An 18291-nucleotide genomic window follows, 5' to 3' on the forward strand; every position below is an offset into this window, starting at 1 on the left:
TATCGTAGAAGGAGAGCATTAGCGCTCCATCAAGCTGTGCAAACGATGGTGACCTTTCTGAGTTGTCTGAATTACTGGATGGCTGGAGCCACAGTTTGGAGCGAACTGTTCCCCGGAGTCCCCAGCCCAGCACTGCGCTTGGTTACAGCGACGAAGCTGACAAAGCAAAATAACCTGTACTGATTACACAAAGGGGCTAGAGTCAAGGTTCAAGTTATCCTTATCAAGGCTATTCGATTGCGGCTCAAGCGAGTAGTCATTCGGCTTCAAGGACCATCAGTTCGTCAATAGCTGTAAGGGTAAACATGCTACCTCCCACTCGCATAGGGCAAGAGGCGGGAGCGTGGCATATTATCCAAGGCGCCGCACTCCACGAAAGTGTTTTATCGAGACGAAGGCTACTGTACGCAACGCTCTTAGAAGCAAACCAAACGAGACCGCATCCTCCGCTTCTCTTCCTTCTCCAGCTGTGCACGTAGACGCATCTCCCTCGTTTCAGGCTCTTCTTTCCGTAAAACCCGTGGCTTGTCCTCTTGCACGACTCGTGGCTTCTCCTCCCGCATAACCGCCGCTTTCTTAACATTCCGCACTTGAAGGTCCGCCGGGCCACTTGTCTTCCTGTAACGCTTGCTCGGTTGCCTACCACCCCTTGGTTCCCCCTCTGCCTCTGTCCGGCTCCGTCTTGCGACGGTCCGCCCTTCACGCAAGCTGGGAACGGCGTTGTACTTCATGCTGTGAGCCACTAACGGATCAATGGGTGCGGGTGGAACCTCTAGTACAGTGCTTGGCATCCCCTTCCTATGCCCCGACTGTGTGTGCGGTCTCCGCATGGTAGCTGTGCCTCTCTGCTCGTCACCCTCATCGCAACTGTGAAAATCGGCCGACTGCAATGAACCTGAACGAGTGGAGCGAACAGAGCCCAGTTGGGGGTTCGGCTTTTGCTGCTCAATAGCATTCGAGGTGTTCTCCTCTGGTGGATGCTGTTCCTGCTGTAGCGAAAGCTCTTTGGAGTCTTGCACCACATTCTCTGTCGATGCCCTCTCCATTCTTGATCTTCTCTTGTCCTGTACAGCCGCTTGTTCTGCAAGCGCGCTCCGCTCCGCAGCAGCTGAATGCCGCTTGGCCTTCTCGCGCCAGCGCGCCGCCTCTTCGCTCACAGGCCGTGGCTGCTTCGGTTCCGGTTTGAGCTGGTCCAATCTCCTCCGAGAAATCTTCCGCACTAATGAGAAGTTGATAGAACCTCGACTGGCCTTAGGATCGTCGCACTCATCCGCTTCGGACCAGTCGTTCCTGTCGTTCGGTGCGATTGCATATGATGGACGGGGTAGCTGTTCGGCATCGCTGCTGCAACCTGAAAGGAACTGTCCGAAGGGTGTATTCTGACGCCGCATTTCTCCACTCTTCCTTGCAGTGCTTATGCTTCGCCTCAGGCTATCGTCGCTTGTAACAGCGTCCACAGAGCGTCTAGCACGTCTCTCTGCACGTGCTTCGGCCGCGGTGGCTGCATCTCTCATGGCTTGGGTTCGTTGGAAGTTGTTGCGGTTTGAGAGCGCTTCGTTGTAAGCGTTTGTTTTACGTATCTCGTCCCAGAACTGGCGCGGGTGGACGGAGGCTGTGCAGCTCTTGGTGCGTATCAAGCCATTGCTGTATTTGACTACAACAGGCTGAGCCAAGACGTGTATGTTCTCCTTCCCGATGATATCGGTAACGCAGGCATGGGATGATGCGGCGTGCGTAGGTACGTAGTTCAGGGTGACTGGCCTAGGTTTCTTGGTCTTCGTTGTTTTTGGGGCCGATCTCGTTGATTTGTCGTCATGGTGCGGAGTGTGTGAGTCTCGTGAGTCAAGACTCTTGATGCTAGGCTTGGGCTCTAGTTTCTTCGTGCTCTTCTCTCTTTTGACTGCCACAAGTTTCTTGCTCAGCTCAGCGGCATCGAACGGCTCTGGGGAAGAGACCGTCGTGGCCTTATCAGTACTTGCAGGCATGGTTTGCCGGCGTAATCTGCGGGCTTCATAGTCGGAGTCCTGCTTTTTGTGGAAGTCGAGACTGCGCAAGAGCAGCTTTTCACATATAGGCGGTGGATCACTGTTCATCTTGAGTCGACCGGTATGGGGGCGTTCGCTGGCACTTTCCCGGCGACGTGCCTTAACTGCTGCATCCTCGTGTTGGGCGAGTTTGAGGCGGCGCGTGAGCTCTGCTGGGTTGAACGGCAGAGGATCGTGCGCTGCTGAAGAGTGTAATTTCCGTACGTCGTGTTGTGATCTAGGCCGCGGTCTTGCTGCATGTTTCTGCTGTGCAGTCAGCATCCGTTGAATCGTGTCAGAAAGACAGCTAAAGTCGCATCTACCTTGTTAGTTGTAGCGACCGTCGTAGCCACAGTGGTGGCTTTGCTGGGTTCCATGGTGATCCACCCAAGTGACAACCGTTCCGCTGCTCTTCAATTTTAGAAAGCCAGGCACGGTAACAAAATGGCAAGCGGTGATGAAGGTGTTAAAGGAGCACCACAGCGATCTCTTTTGACGTCCCACGTGGATTCCACGGGAGCCATGGCTACTTGCTGCCCCCTCACTTAGTGGTCGTCAGGAGAGCCTGATTTAGCCAGAGGTGGAGCCTGTTAGGGCATAGGGATTACAATCGACGATGCACTTAGCCCGTTATAGTAAGCTTTGTTGGCCTCCATCTGGGGATTCACAAGCCTTGAATCTTGGTTCCTGCGCCATGGCTTACCGCTCTTCGCCCTACCCCCTCCTCTCCGAAAGATACCGAGGGCTTTTGATAGAACAGTGTTTCATGGGCTTATCGAGGCATGCGCGATTATTGAAATGCCGTGCTATCAACGAATGGGGAAGCTCGCTCCATAGGCGTTGCGACGGTCAGTTGCGTGTGTGACGAGTGTGATATGAACCTAATCTCCACAGTCACAGGCGAGGAGGGCGGCCGAAGATGCTAAAGCCTTCCTTGAGGATGGAAATTGCTTGTTCTTCAAGATCGCCTTGAATGCGCCGGGATCTAGCTGGTTCGGTCCATCGCTCCGCAGCAAAGCGAGCTCGGGAGATTGGCACTGCGCCGTTCCTGGCGATCTCTGGGGTTGATCCACATTTCTCATAACGGTCGGTTGGCGGGTAGGAGAGCAATCACCAGTCATGGCGCTGATATCTATCGTGATCATGACGCTGGTGGTGAGCAATGCTTTTCCCTCTGATCTCTGAACGTTTCAGCTTATGTCGTTCGTTCAAAGGATCTTGAGTTGGCGACGACTCGAGAGAGACAATTGGCGGAAGAACCTTGAAAGGGCGGGGCAACCCCTGGGTCAGGGCTCGCTCCGGCGGACCGCTTCCGCCAGGACAGTTTTGTGCCCTGCGTTTGCCAAGCTGTCAAATATGCAGTGAGTTCCACGGTACAGCCTCGCGTTAGCGAAGCACTTGGGTTGCTTGATTTCTGGATAGGTAGGTGGGTACAATAGACGATGCTACTCCATCTCCGTTCTTGAACCCGGTTGTCTAGCACCTTATGAAGCTGACGAGCTTCTAGGCCTACCTATTCCTGCTCCAGCAAAGCAGACGTCTTCAATTGAACCGGTCGTTACCCCTTTCATGACTCAACATACGCCAGCGAGATATCGCCATAAGCCACAGCTAGCCCACTATTGCGAACCTCGGCGCCAGTTGTCGTATCAGAAAGGGACCATTACGGGTACCTCAGAAGTGCCGCGGGATGCGAGGCGCCATGCAGCACGCTTTTACTTCTGCTCGTTTCCCTTCGATGAATGTTCAGCTGCTACGTTGATCTGAATGTTCGAGACGAAACACGTCCTATGAACGGACGACAGCAGATGAACAGGAGATTGCGCGAGGGCATGCGTCAAAGTGTAGTTTGTCTGTCAGCCTTAGACGGCAGGCGGCAATACACGCATGGAAAACCGGACCGGGCTTTCCGAGGCTTCCACGTGATGCACACCACCTAAACGCAAAGCCTTGTGAAACATCCTTTCGTTTCATCCGTGAACCTCATCGTGATGGACAAGACCAGCGAAGCAAAAAAACACACACTTTCGATGACTTGAAGAGTTACGACCTGAAATGAGATACGTCCAGGAGCTCAGAACTGGGGTATGTATTCAGCGAGCTGGACCTCGCTTTACTCCTCGGATCGATCCTATACTTGAGACATTATCACGAAGGCCCACATGGGTAACAGCTGAAAGACTTATGGGTATCTAGCATGTCCAGGCTGCTACCAACACTGTGTACCCGAAGATGGCTCGAGGCCGCCTACCCGGAGTCCACTATCCCTAGGCTATCAAAGGACACCTGCGCTCCACGGGCCATGCAAAATAGCACCCCAACGCCGCCAGCTTAAATCACGGAGGAAACATGCAATGCCAGCGCGCATCAAAGCGCTATCCAAATCGGGTTACGCTTGGCAGGCATGGAAAGACCAAACGTCAAACAATGCACTAACGTCCGGAACCCACCGGAAAGCAGAAGCACGATTGAAAAAGAAACACGTACTACAAGCCACTAGTCCTTCTAAAAACACAACACCATGCTGAGACCAAGGATCCCCGGAGCTCTTCCTGTGGGTCGCGGCGCAAGAGTGCTTGAAAACAGAAACAGCGTAACATGCTGAAGTCAGAAAAGCAGTGGACGTTAGGAAAAGGGCAGTAGACAGGATATAAACTTCGGACACACAGGAGTTCGAAGAACTTCCCACATCGGACCGACGGATGCTATGCGACAGAAATGCAGTCGGCAGCAGCGCTTGTGCAGCCGATGGTATTCCGCACACCCTGGTTGGCGCATCGGATGAGATAGCGAAGTTCCCGGGGTTTGGACGAGAACCACCGAGTTGCCTGCGATGGCTGTAAAGTACCTATGTGTGTAGGTTCGTTCGGTGAACATGATGGGTGTTGATCTTCCATGATTCGTCCTTGTAGGAGTCGTTCTTTTCTTCGATCTTGTGCGATAACGAATGCTGCTGAAGACGACGTGCTTCAAGGGTCCTAGTGTTTTACAAGAACTCGTCAAGGGGTGTCGACAGCTGATGAAGACATTGTTGAGCCACGACCTCTACGCGGTTGTGTTTCCGCCGCGCCGCTTGGCCACTATCTCATCGCGCTTCTTGGCCCAGCGCTTCCCAGCCTCAACATCCACTCCGGCACTTGGCGCGGGTGTCGCGACGGCTCCAACCGGTAAGACAGCCCGTACCTGATCAAGATCGGACGGGAAGGTGTAACCCATGGCTGGATTTGCCTTGGCATGGACGAGGCAAGGCAACAGGTCCCATTGATCCTGTGCGTCCGGTAGATTGACCACGTCGCCCAGAAGATCCGCCATTGGACAATCTTCACCGTCCCGAGCTGTGAACGTGTGGTCGCTCGTAGGCGTGCCCTTGTAGGCGCCCATCGTCCAACCCGGTCCGTATACCTTCTTGAACTGCTTCGCGATGGTCGACCTCTTGAACGCCCCGACATCAGTTTCTGCCAGACCGCGGGTGTGATTGATGTAGGCCGACGTCATCCCTGCATCCCATCCGCTTTCTACCAGACGCTGAACAAAAGTTGGGTTGTTCTTGATTTCGTCTGGGAAAATGGTAAGGATCTCCGGGATGGATGCTCGCATCTGAGGTCTTGCAATTCCTGTGCTGAGGAGAGTCTTGGTGGGGTCGTACTGGAGGTGAGGAGCATGCGGCTTTCCAGTGCGGCCCTTGGCTTTCTTCTTTACCGGCTCCTCTTCATCCTCATCCTCCTCCTCATCCTTGATCTCTTCTTCATCATTATTGTCAGAGTCGGTGGCTTTCCTCTTCTTACCGGGATGTAACGCTGACTGGTTACCGGACGTGGACATTGATGTGGAGAATAAGGGGGCCTTGCCCAACGAGATGTTGCCAAGAGTTGACCGTCCTTGATGGCTTGAGGATGCAGTCCTACCCCTGGCCGGCGCCACCTGTGACTGCATACTGCTGGAGCGGCTTGGTGAGGCGGTACTCCAGGGGAAGTGCCCGGGTAGGTCTTGGATAGGGAATGCTCTTGCACTGTCCGTGAACGCCTCGATTTCCGCATCCCGGAACTTTGTGGCAGGGTGTCGCCGATGCTTTCCAGGGTTGCGAGAGGCCGCCTGAGCTCCGTGATCGCCAGATGAAGCTATGTAGTAGGTCAGTGTATTGTACATTAGCTAAGGCTGGCTCGATGGGCCTCCTTTGTCTTTTGAGTCGAAAACATACCTTTCATGAAATACGGCCCGGTCGTTTCTTTGTCAGGATCAGGATACAGCGCATTTCCGCTGCCAGCACTCTCGAGGACGTGCTCTAGCTCTACCTCTTCCCGTTCTGCGTATTCGACGCGCTCAGTGCGCTCGTCAGCTCCGAAATGGTAGCACTTGACCATTCGGGATTCTGCAAGCACGGCGTCCGCATTCTTAGGGAGCTTAACACCCGAGGCAAGTTCTAAGTTGTACGGCAGCCATCGAGTCGATGATGGCGTCCTACACAACCCTTGGGGCCCGGTTCGGGATTCCCGGTCATTGCGCTGCTTACCAGGCTTAGTTGATCCGCGAAATACCTGGATGCGGATAGGGTTTCCTACCTCGATAGCATTTGCCGTATCAAATCCACTGTTTGAACGACAACCGATGCTGTTGCGATCAACACGCGAACCTCGGAGTCCCCTTACGCGAAGAGGTACGAGAGTTCTTGGGTTGATCAACGAGTATTGTGAGGGTCGTGTGGAAAAAGACATGGCTATCCGTGATTGCGCAGTTCTCAAAGAGGTTGTAAGAGGATCGGTGTTAATGGGATCGTCTTGGTTAATCGCGTTGTGATTAAGAGTAGGGGTTGTACCAAAAGAGTTGGGAATAGATGTGGAAGAAGAAGAGGCGCGGGTTGTCGCGGTTCTGTTGACCAGTGCTGTCCAGGTGAAGGTTGTTGATACACGTCGTCACATGGTAACGAAACGTCACCCCGACAGCTGTGAGGTTACCAGCTCAGTCACCTCGTTCACCCGGATCCACTTTGTCTCCGCCGGCCGGCCGACATATTCCCTTCTGGTCACCCCGGGGTTCTGCAGACCTTGCGGAGCTGCACGAGGAGCAGCTGTGTTCCTGTATGGATAGGGAAGACTACATCTGGAGGGCTCTCCAGCCCGCAACGCCATGGGTGCCATACCAAGCGGTATACGAGACATATCTACCTTTCTAATTTAGAGCTATAGATACAAAGATCCTGCACTGAGCAACGGGACGCTTAACGCGTTGACGAAATACATTCCTATACCACACGCTCGGAACCAGCAACAAGCAGATTGCAACTTGAACAAGCGATATCGCAAGCACTGTAGGGGACCCACGCCTATTCAGGGGGTTTGGGACAATCAGAAAACGTCGTATGCAGATCCGGGACCCAAGCAGTTGAGCCGTAACAAGCATTGTTATCAAGTAGCAGACCATGCGAGTCCCCATCCGGAGTGCCATCGAGGAGACTACACCGCAATGCTCAGCGTGTAAAGCCATCATTACCAGGCTATGCACATCAACCCGCAGCTTACCTCTAGGTATCGCGCAAAACGGACTGACGGTTCTGGGATTGTAGTATCGCTTGGTCTGTGACACAGCCGCCATCGTCTGCAGAGCGGCTTGGAAAAACTAAACTGACTAGGAGGAAGGAAACCCGATCTGCATTGTTGTAAGTGGAGATGGAGGGCTCGCTGAACAAAGCGGATGGCTGGCACAACGCATTTATCTCGACAATGTCATCTGCTGCAAAAGCCCTTAGCGGAGACACATTGACTGCATCGTCCGTTGGAATCGTTTAGTTGGCTGGCGTTTACGGCACGTCAGCTTGCTGGACGTGGTGGCTTGAGTACGTTTGCAACATGATGTAGCGTGATCAAGCTAGTAGGCATTACGTTTCTGGCATATTTCTTTGCCAACTACATCAAACGAATGTAGTCGATCTAGCAAGCCGAAGCTCTCTTGCAACTCTGATTATCCTCTGAATATCTGTTGCTTTTCAAACGATGTACAGCTGAGCCTCTTGGTGAATCTATTTACACCTCAGGCAAAGCGATCATACTAATAACAGACGATTGAGCTCAGGTGGATTAACGACATGTTGCCTTTCTCTCTAAAGGGATCCGAGGTGCTGAGGCGTGAGAATGTACCTATAACTTGGAAATGGGGATAGACAGACGGTGCGGTAGGGGGTGGTGAGGCGGCCCGTGCCGATGACGTGGGACAGGCTTGGAAATCCCCCTCGGCCCTGAATACCGTATTTACCACCTGGGCGTCGCGGATCACGCTGCTCCACACCGTGACTGCCCCCTTGTGACACCGCCGACAATATCCTCTCCCATCGCACAATCTGGCTCCTCCGTTGTGGCAGAAGCCATCATCCCACGGCCGCACATCGCTCCTCCGCTATTTGTTCCCTAGCGTCAGGCAACGGGCACGGAATCAGCTTTCCAAGTTTCGGCACAAGACCATCCCAAAGTTTACGCGCAAAGCCGAATCCCGCATCCATCGCTACCTCAGATACGTTGAAGCTGCTAGGCATCTTCGCAAGCCTGGTGGCATCCTCAATCTCCTCCGCAAGAACGTCCTCGGTCGCCGGTTCGGCCAGCGGAAGGATGCTGTTGCTGGAGCAAGTCGATCAGAGATGACCGAAAGGCGCCAAGGTGGTGAGAGCAGTAGCAGCCAAGATGGGGGAGGAAGCCTGCGCTCTGAAGAGAGGGCGCCAGGTACGAAAAGGAAGAAGCTCGCGGGCTATCTGAAAGCTGCCAATGACCTTAGACACTCGTATCAGCAGAGCTATACTTCAGGCTGGACCAGCAGAGAGGGCAGTGGTCAACAGGTAGACGATGGAACTCCAGGAGCGTTCCCAGAGGCAGCCGTCGTCCGAAGCGGAGATGAAGAAATGATTCTGTTTCCAAGCTATGCCCGGAAACATATCAAGAGGAAACCGGAAGCGGTGCCGGGCACGATACAAGAGACGGAAGGCCAAGGAAGGGATTCCCGCGACACGGTTGGCGCTGGAGATGCTGAGTTCTGGGCCAAGGAGTGGGAAAAGTACGAGGACGACAATGCGGTTGTCGACGTGGACGTGCGCGGCTGGATCTATACTCCGCATAGAGGCCAGATGACGCGCAAGCACAGGCTGTTCATAGGGATTGCAAGGCAACTTGTTGGCTTGCCTTCACCATCTACCCCGAGCCCGAGCAAGGGGAGCCCTACTAGCAGCGGCTCTAGCAGTCGGGCTTCTAGTCCGCACACGACACACCGCGAACGCGTAGAGGCGAGGTCCGCTCAGAGGGAAGAGGAGATTGTGTCAAAAGAAGCAGAGTCTATCCTTCGTCGAGGGGAAGCCGAAGCTGCAGCTGCTGGTAAAGGTAAATACAGTGAGGCACCAGGTACATCAAGCCGCGACAACTCTCCTCTTGGGCTTTCGCGAAAGATATCTCCAGGCGACCGTCGGGGGGACGCTGGTTCCGGCAACGCATCCGACAGCGATGAACCTCCTATAACGGCCCTGCAAAAGAGAGCTTCATGGAACCAGCCTGCAAACATGAGCCCTGCGGAGCTCACTATAGCAAACTCACATCTCATGGCCAGGCTGAAACCTTTCTTGTCTAACCCGTTAGCGAACACGCCGATCAGCGCTTTCTTTTACAACGACAAGATATCACGCCAGCGTACTATTACTACCGATGCCTCTGGTCACTTCACGTTTCGGGCAGCTCTGGAGTTCGTACCAACTCACGTCAGGATCCTGGCTTCTGAGAAGCTCTCAGCCACTGAAGAGATCATAATCACTGATCCGAAAGGTGTCAGCGTAATCAGCGATATCGATGATACCATCAAGCATTCCGCGATCACGAGCGGAGCCCGAGAGATCTTCCGCAATGCTTTCATCAGAGAGCTGGGTGATCTCACCATTGAGGGCGTCAGGGAGTGGTATTGTCGCCTTGCTGAGCTGGGAGTCAAGTTCCACTACGTCTCGAATTCTCCATGGCAGATCTACCCTATACTTACGAAGTTCTTCTCCTTAGCCGGTCTGCCGTCCGGGTCGTTTCATCTGAAGCAGTACAGCGGCATGTTCCAGGGCATCTTCGAACCAGTTGCTGAGCGCAAAAAAGGCACATTAGACAAGATCTCGCGAGACTTTCCGGAGCGGAATTTCATCCTGATCGGCGACAGCGGGGAGGCAGACCTCGAGGTTTACATTGACTTTGTTCTGGAAAATCCCGGCCGTGTTCTTGGTATCTTCATCAGGGATGTCACCACCGCAGTACCCAGGGGCTTCTTTGATTCCTCGATGGGATCGCTTAGCGGCGAGAATTCGCCCAACTCCAACCGGAAGAATGGGTTGAACGGCGCGAGCGCTTCGGCGAAATCAATGCAAGACCGTCATGAGGAGGATGACCCAGATCTCAAAGCGGCGATAGCGGCATCGTTGAGAAGTATGGAAGAGGAGAATGAGGGGGGCATCCCAGAGCAAAGACCGAACTTACCGGGTCGCAAACCGAGCTCACCCCCTGCGCCAGAAGCCCAATCCATAGAGAAGCTCATCGACTTCAGCGATGACGAGTCACCATCGAGTCTCCCAAATGCTCCTCATCTCACCCGCGCTTCGAGCGATCCCGCCCAAGACATGCCCAATAAACATACCTCGGCGAACACCATTCGATCAATGCCGCCAATGCCGCCTCGGAAACCTGTGGCACTACGTAGCCCATCAAGCGAACAGCTTACGACCATCTCCACCGCCGTCTCCCAGAAGGGGCCTCGCCCGCCAAAACCACGACGTCCCTCAACCTCCGTGCATACGCCGCAAGTCCATGGCGCCAGTTCCTCCTCGCACCAACCTAAGCACCCAAAACCAGACACGCCCCCCAAGCCGGCCCTAAATCGCAGCGCGCCGAGCTACGCGTCTCGCGCCGGCCAAAAATTCTCATCTGCATACAGTCACCTCCCTTCCGTCTCAGGCCACTGGCACGGCCAAGAGCATTCTCCCACCGAAGGTGCCCGAGCGATCAGCACAGCCGCTAAAGGTGGACCTCAAGCCGACAAGACAGACAAGACCGACAAGACCGGCAAGAACGACAAGAACGATAAGCCTGCCGAATCTCCCGTAAAAAAGGCCCCACCGCCTCCTCCCCCACGCCGAGGCCTCTCATCCTATCCCGCAGCCGCAGCGCAATACGCCTCTAACCGTGTCAGCGGCTACTGGAATGGGACTTCCTCACAGCAGCAGCCCTACGGCAGCGCGAACCGGAACGGGAGCCAGACGAGTCTCGCTAGTGTCGCGAGCGTGGCAAGCAACAACACTGGGCCCGCGATTAGTAAGAGGGAAACGATGTGGCGGCAGCGGTGGGCGAGGGCGGAAGCTATTCTGAGGGACAAGGGGGTCGTGCTGAGGATTTGGAGGGTCGGGAGTGATGCAATCGAGGAGAGTGTTAGGTTGGTGGAGGAGGCGAAGAGGAAGTGGGAGAACGAGGGGCGAGGGGCGGAGGGGGCGGAGAAGAGGGAGCTGGAGGAGCAGCAGAGGAGGGGGAAGGGAGGCGGGAGGATTAGGCAGATCAAGGAGGGGGAGTGATGGGTTAAAGAGAGGGATGTCGTGCACGGGGAGGGTAGTTGTTCACGACGTAAACCTGTTCAGCATTGACGCGGAGTTCGGGATGGTTTTGTTATCGATGGTATTGGATATGTACAGTCGACTTGTAGATACGGTGTGACATCAGAGCAGTAACCGGATTTACTTCAACCGAATTGAGAGACGGTCTTGTAGTCTTCATTCGTACACCTCGCTCGTCTCCTCATATCTGCCGATTTGCGGCAGAGAAGTGACTTCCACGCTGCGGCCACGAACAGTCCCCTTCGGGAGTCGTGTCGGAAGGAGAAGCCCAACTCCCAAGTGTGTGCAACCACCGGAAACATGTCCCACCTTGATCGGCACCTCCTCACTCCACCGTCTCGACCCCCTCATTCACGGTTCCTCCTAAGCCCGCCGAACCCCTCCCCACCTCTACGGCCCCCAGCGCACTCAGCACACTAATCCCGAAGAGCATCCTCTGTAAGGAAAATGTTTTCCTCAGCGTGCAAAACCTCACCTCCCTCCCCACCGTCAACAGCCCTTCCAGGCCTCACATAGTCCCTAGTATCAGCAGGAAACAAATCCTCAAACCCTTCTAAAAACCACATCTCCCGGTCCTCCTCCCCCTTAGACCCTGCTGTCTCCTCATTCCCGCCGCTGCCATCCTCCCCGTCCTCACCTGCCTCTCCAATCTTGTCCAGAAACGCGCCCAAAGTTGGAGAACCGTACCGCCGACCACGCAGCGAAATGAGTCGCTCATCCGGCTCTCTGTTGCGCTTCCTGACGTACGGTACCCGTGGTTGCGGACGCAGCTGCCCCTGGTCCTGGCCGTAGCTGTGGCCGTGGTTCGGAGGAACAGGAGCTGGAGCTGGAGTATAGCCGATTGCAACGGCGCGCGCAAGGCGCTTCTTCTCTTTGGAGCGCTCTTTCCACCGTTTGTGTCGGAGTCGTTTACTCTCGGCGGTGGAGGGCTTGCTGGGAAGGGGCGAGGAGATGGCTGAAAGGGGCAAATTGAATGGTAGGGATGGAGCGGGCCGGCCGGAACGTGGATGTCCAGTGGGGCCGGGGAGCAGGAGAGAGAGGAGGAGACGACACGGTCCACCCTGCGTGGGGTTGGGTGGGCGAAGTGACGTCGAGGGCTCGTGAAAGTGGTCCTGGAGAGGGTGGAGCGACGCGGTTGGTGACTTCGGCGCCGACCCAACTTCTATTGGCTCACCGTCTTCCACTGCCTTATCTTCCTGTATTGGCTCATCGTCTTCCATTGGCTCATAAGAACTTTCTGATGATGCCCAAGAGAGAGGAGTCGGTAGAGGTTCAGTCACCTGACCTTCGGTCGAGCTCCAGAACTTGGCCTCCAGGTCATTCATGAGCTCTTTGATATTCTCATCCCTCTTCTTTGTGAGTTTCTTCACACGAGATCGTGATTGAACCTCGAGATTGGGGGGTTGCGGTTTGTGGGGGCCTTCGACTCTGGTTGACGACGCAATCAGTGGCAGGATTGAAGGTGCCGGTAGAGATGTTAGGAGAACTGGTGGCGAGTCTAAAGAGGACGTATCTGGATCAGGGCACATGGCCCACCACTCTGGGCAGCCACAAACAGAACCGCCGGTGAAGTGTTCGATGGACTTCATTGTGACATCTGAGAGGCTTTTTAGTGCGGGCTGCGCATGTGCGAGACGCTTTTTGGTTCATCGACTCAGAGTGAAAGGTGAGAAAGGAGAAGGCAGAGGGCGAAAACTACGAATGAATCGCTCTTGGCTGAACTACTTTGTTGAGAGAAGACGGATCCGTGACGAAAGCCAGAGCTGTCATGTGCGTATAAGGTGTCACATGAGATGACCGTCGGTCTGCAAGAGTGTTCGTACCTGAAAGGCTGACTGCTGCCGAAGGCGCCACCGCTACTCTTCGCAGCGAGTGGAATGAAGTCCTTGGCCGTGGCAGTAGCGTTAGACAGGGAATCTAGGGTTGTTTGAAGTTTAGGTTCGACATTTGATCCAGCGTTGTTCGAGGATGCTGATGCGGAAGCTTGATCGGATGCGTTGAGAGATTGGGAAACATGCGTTCCCAATTGCTGACGGATAGCTCGTTATCTGGAGTGCAATGCGGCGGACGGCTCAATGGTCGGGGATTGTTTCGGTGACGTCCGTCGTTCACCGTAACGTTGCGCTCGACTGAGCTGACGAACTCGACAGAGCACAATCCCCAAGAATGCCGGACAGCACCATCTTGGGTCGGTCAAGGAATAAAGGGGGCCGGACATCATGAGGCTTATATACAATTCACGAAGAAGAGAGATCCACGTCTATGTGCAACACGGAAGACGGTCTCAAGCTGAAAGGAAGCATGCGGCACGTGACGCTCCGTATGGTGTTACAACTTGAATCCCTGAGAGCGATGGAAGCATTGGAGATCGAGATGAGTTTGTCTAAGAGCTGAAACGGGATATATGCGGCCAATACGCCTCGAAAAAAGAACCCGACTCAGAATGGGACACGATCGTCCTACCTCCAGATCGCCCCACTCCAGATATACCTAACCACCACCCCCGTGACCTTCAGTGTACAGTACGTGGCTGCACCTACAAACCCACCCGCCAACAACAGCCACTTCAGATTTCTCCTCTCAATGCCCGTGTGCCTCAACTTCGCTTCGTCGCCTTCCGCCATCTCCGTGATTGTGGAGAACTGCGGCACATACTTGAACTCGAATAACGTTTCCTTGCCCTCCAGCCCATACTTGCTATCTACGATGAGCGAGTAGAAGATCTTCTTCAACGTCTCGACTTTCCGCTTCTCAAGAGATGGAAACGGCCGGTAGGCATAGCACATCGTCATGAAGAAGACGCACTGGCCCGCCATCAGGGACCAGTAATAGATGCCCGGACGAGCAAGGCCAAGTTGGTCGGATAGCTCGTTGCCGTTTAGCCAGCGAGCGGAAGCGATGAGCATGTCTGCAGTTGCGTAAGTGGGCGGCTGTGCCTCAAGACTTTTGATGATGTTATTGGCTAGGATCTTCGAGGTCTCGGTTGGCTTAATCTCGTGGAGGAGGAGGGTCTCCATGACCGCTTTGGCCTTGGCGGGTGTTGAGAAGAAGTCTGTTGGGCAGCCGACTAGGTATCCTATATAGCGCCATAACGCGACGTAGTCTACGATTTCTTGCTGTCGGAGGAAGATGCCCTGGCGAGGGAGACTGAGCCAGATCAGGGTTGCAGAAAACGTGCCTATCGTGGCGATAGAGTCGAGGTCGTTGATAGGTATGCCCCACTCTTCGACTTTGTAGTAGCCTGGTCGTTGCTTTGCTAGGGTCATGATGCGTAACCGTACGGCGGCATGGAGAAGTCGAACGCGGATGGAGGAAGCAAAGCCCGCTCCGCCCGGCTGTATAGATTCCAACGATTTGGTGCATTGCAGGATGTGTTGCGTCGTCTCGAACAGCCTCCGACGTGCGACTTTGGTGGAGAACCCCCCTGTTCGCGCCAGCGTCTCCACGACTCTCGCCGCGCCCATGCCGCCCAGCAGACTTTGGTACGCCAACCCCGTGATATTGGCGCCTCCGTACCGGTAAAAGACATCCTGGCCTCTCGCTATCTGATCCCAGTCTACCCAGTCTGGTATGGTGTTGACCTCTCGCCACAGCTCTCCCAGCTTCTCGTCCTCGGGCGCATGATCTCGAAGCAGTTCATAGAGGTCTCGTCTCTGTTCTACGTCCTTATTTTCTGGGTCATCCTTGCGGCCGGCGTACGCGCCGTTGTTCCTGGGTAGCGCCTTGTCTGGTGGTGGCGATATTTCGTTTAGTCGGATGAGGCACTCTTCCGCAAGAACATCGTAGGAGAATTTCAGTGGCTCGGTTTGCTCCAGGGTGAGATGGTCATCGGTCAAGTCGAAGGTGTAGCCCCAACATCTAAAGATGCGTCAGCAAATACTTGATGGCGACGATAATGAGCAGCATACGTTCTGGTCCGTTCAGTATGCCGGCGGAAGGGGTTTGGCCAGGCCATCAGCAAATACTGTGATCAAGAATACGAAACTGCAGAGACGATATGAAGTTTCGAAAGAAAATGTTCAGACTTAGCCTCTGCATGTGTTGGATAACAGCCGTTAGGCCACCCTGAATCCATAGCGTCATGTGGCCAAGAGCCGAGGATCGTCGTGGCGATTTGAGAGTGCCGGCATGTGCTTCTGTAGCTGCATGGTGAGAGAGCTACAATGGACGCTACAGAGCAGATACGATGCCGTGTACCAAAGGCTAGATACTTAGGTAGGATATGTTGGTGGTGGTGCTTTCTGCTGAGTATTCCCCTGGTGGCTCAGCTCGAGGTGCGGCGAGTCAGACAGATCTCCGGGCGGTAGGCGGCTCATGTCCTGATCCAGGGTCCATCAGAGCTTCGATCACACTTCCTTCCAGCACCGGCTTGACTCAGTCAACCATCAGCAACAGCAATAGCAGTATAAGCACTCTTAGCATTGAATAGAGCCTGTACGAAGAGACAACTCGCGCGGGCTGGCAGCTCACCCTCTCTAGCGTTGGATCTTTCTGCAGCGGAGAGATACAATAAAGGATATCGGCACCGATCCTTGGAGCGGTGAATAAAGCCAGCCCTCGATGTTGTTGTAAGGGACTGGTGTTTAGGTTGTTAGTGTCTTAACAGTCTGGTGCACTCTGCGCAGTAGAATCCGGAGCTTTGTATGAGAAAGAGGTGGCGCCTTGACTGTTGGATCAAGAATTCTTCAAGCATTATCAATTCTTGAGCTGGCCCTTGAGCGCCACCAAAGCCGTATATCTTCGCCCGTTTTACCTATCCTAGCCACTTTCTCAAAAGCTGGCTCTTATTCAACCTTTCAAGGACCGCTGCTATGACGCCCTCATAGAGTGCCGTCCCAGACACGGCGAGCTCGCCAGCCGCACAGGATTAATCCCTCCTACGATGATACATTTTTAGCGTGGGAGCGAGCTCGTCTTTGGTACAACACAATATCTACTGGTTCCACCGTTGAGTCAAAGGTTTGACAAAGCTTTCGTTCGTCCCAAGCCCTGTTTTCCGCCAACTCTAGACTACCGAAAGCTACTTCAGTCTTGCAGGGCGCGTAGTCCGGCCCGCATGGTGTCGGGTTCTTGTGGACCAACCGTAGGGAGGCCGGGAAGCGGGATGCTAACCCTAAATTTACCTTGTGATCCCAGGTGCATCGGACAAGGCGTTGGTGTCAGAGCACCGCTTGACAATCCAAGTTTTCGCTCCAGAAGACAAGTTACTTCGCGGTAGATTCGCTACCGCCGCTGCGGAAGCTGTGCCGAAAAGAAACCTAGAAGCACCGCACTGCACAGTTGGAGGTTCGTTGTTCGGTAATAAGGTAAGTGTACGCGTGGACCGCGTATGTGGCTGTCGATTGTGGTTGTACAGCGGCACGGCGCGCATGAGCCGCCGCATCTTTTGCGGGGAAACCTTGCAGTCCACCTTGGCGGTCTGGAGCAACAGAGTAAGCTTCCGTGGCTTCTGAGTTATTGTATGAAGGATAGTGCTTGTATTGAGGAAGGGGAGGTTTAGCTACCTCTCTTATTATGCGGAAAGAACCACCAAGTGAGTAATCTGGTGGAGGTTCAGTACTTTCTATTGACTACAGAGGCTTGTTCTCTCTTTCTATAAGTCGAAATACTGCGTTTCAAACCTTCGTAATCGCACGCCGCCAAGCGTCCGCTTCCTCAATGTAAACACCATCCTTAATACCCAATGGATGCGTCCAGATGCTGTAGACTCGCCACACAAGCGAGCGTCCTAGCACTACACCTGCACCTTCTCGCTTTGAAGCACCTTCCGAGCTCACTTGCCGATCCACGAGATCTACGAGCATGGCTGCTCCATGTCGTGCATTAGATCTGTTTACCCCTCAGCGGATATAAAATCTTCACATCCCACATGGCCGTGCAGAGTCGGCGAAAGCATCTCTAGTTTGAGCTTCTACCTCAAATCATTCACCCAGTACAATCGCCATGAAGCTCTCCACGATCGTCTGCTTCTTTGTCGCAGCGGCTATAGCCTCGCCAATTGCTGAGGCCGAGGCCGAGGCGGACGGCGCAGTTCATCTTGAAGTATGTCCTCTCACTTTCGATGATTGGGAACACTCTCGCTGACGCACTCCAGGCACGGCAATCGTTCTCTGCTGGCTGCCGCAGTATTATCTCCGGCCCTGCTGATATTTCTCAGGCTAACAATTATTGTAGCTAATTCGTCTTGCCAAAGATTGTGCTGCTCGCGGTACTACTCCAACTGCAACTTCTTTAACTGCGCCAGATCCGTTGTAAGTGCCACCACTATCCAACTCCCGGCATCAACAGGTTAATCTTCTCTCTTTCATAGTGTACACCATCCAACGGCTATTGCACATGCAGTTGCGTTAGATCGTAGGAGCCGTTCAGGCTGTACATATCCGATCGACCTGTAGTACTCTTGGGTCAGGGCGAAGAATGCATTCCAGGCTTCGTCGGTCCGTTTTGGTGGTCCCGAGGTGTAGCTGCGAATCGGAGAGTGCGAGTCTGTTCGAAATCAAAGAAGCTTCATACATGATTGGCGGTTGTTTGCCCATGCAGTCTCGTCCATCCATGTCCTTGCATGTTAGACAGCCGTTACATCCTCATAAAGTTTCGGAACATTCATTGCATGATATGATCCGTTCTCCAGTGTCGATAAATGATGCCGCCCGCGAGTACACCGCC

General features: G+C 54.2%; 5 protein-coding genes across 5 annotated transcripts; 1 reads left to right on the forward strand and 4 right to left on the reverse strand.

Moving 5' to 3' along the window:
- Positions 1-416: 416 nt before the first annotated feature.
- Positions 417-2093, reverse strand: W97_07093 (uncharacterized protein; the record flags this gene model as incomplete). The annotated part of the gene is made up of 1 exon (XM_007784965.1): positions 417-2093. One exon carries the CDS (start codon positions 2091-2093, stop codon positions 417-419), a length of 1677 nt encoding a protein of 558 aa, XP_007783155.1.
- A 2976-nt stretch (positions 2094-5069) lies between these two features.
- W97_07094 (uncharacterized protein) lies at positions 5070-6385 on the reverse strand (the record flags this gene model as incomplete). Its single annotated transcript, XM_007784966.1, has 2 exons — positions 5070-6142; positions 6223-6385. The coding sequence occupies 2 exons, from the start codon at positions 6383-6385 to the stop codon at positions 5070-5072; spliced, it is 1236 nt and encodes a 411-aa protein (XP_007783156.1).
- Positions 6386-8649: 2264 nt separating this feature from the next.
- On the forward strand, positions 8650-11586 carry W97_07095 (uncharacterized protein; the record flags this gene model as incomplete). Its single annotated transcript, XM_007784967.1, has 1 exon — positions 8650-11586. One exon carries the CDS (start codon positions 8650-8652, stop codon positions 11584-11586), a length of 2937 nt encoding a protein of 978 aa, XP_007783157.1.
- A 455-nt stretch (positions 11587-12041) lies between these two features.
- On the reverse strand, positions 12042-13214 carry W97_07096 (uncharacterized protein; the record flags this gene model as incomplete). Its single annotated transcript, XM_007784968.1, has 1 exon — positions 12042-13214. The coding sequence occupies one exon, from the start codon at positions 13212-13214 to the stop codon at positions 12042-12044; it is 1173 nt and encodes a 390-aa protein (XP_007783158.1).
- An 870-nt stretch (positions 13215-14084) lies between these two features.
- W97_07097 (uncharacterized protein) lies at positions 14085-15580 on the reverse strand (the record flags this gene model as incomplete). Its single annotated transcript, XM_007784969.1, has 2 exons — positions 14085-15483; positions 15534-15580. The coding sequence occupies 2 exons, from the start codon at positions 15578-15580 to the stop codon at positions 14085-14087; spliced, it is 1446 nt and encodes a 481-aa protein (XP_007783159.1).
- Positions 15581-18291: the final 2711 nt, after the last annotated feature.

Source organism: Coniosporium apollinis, assembly GCF_000281105.1.
Source record: "Coniosporium apollinis CBS 100218 chromosome Unknown supercont1.37, whole genome shotgun sequence".
NCBI classification, from domain to species: Eukaryota; Fungi; Ascomycota; class Dothideomycetes; genus Coniosporium; species Coniosporium apollinis.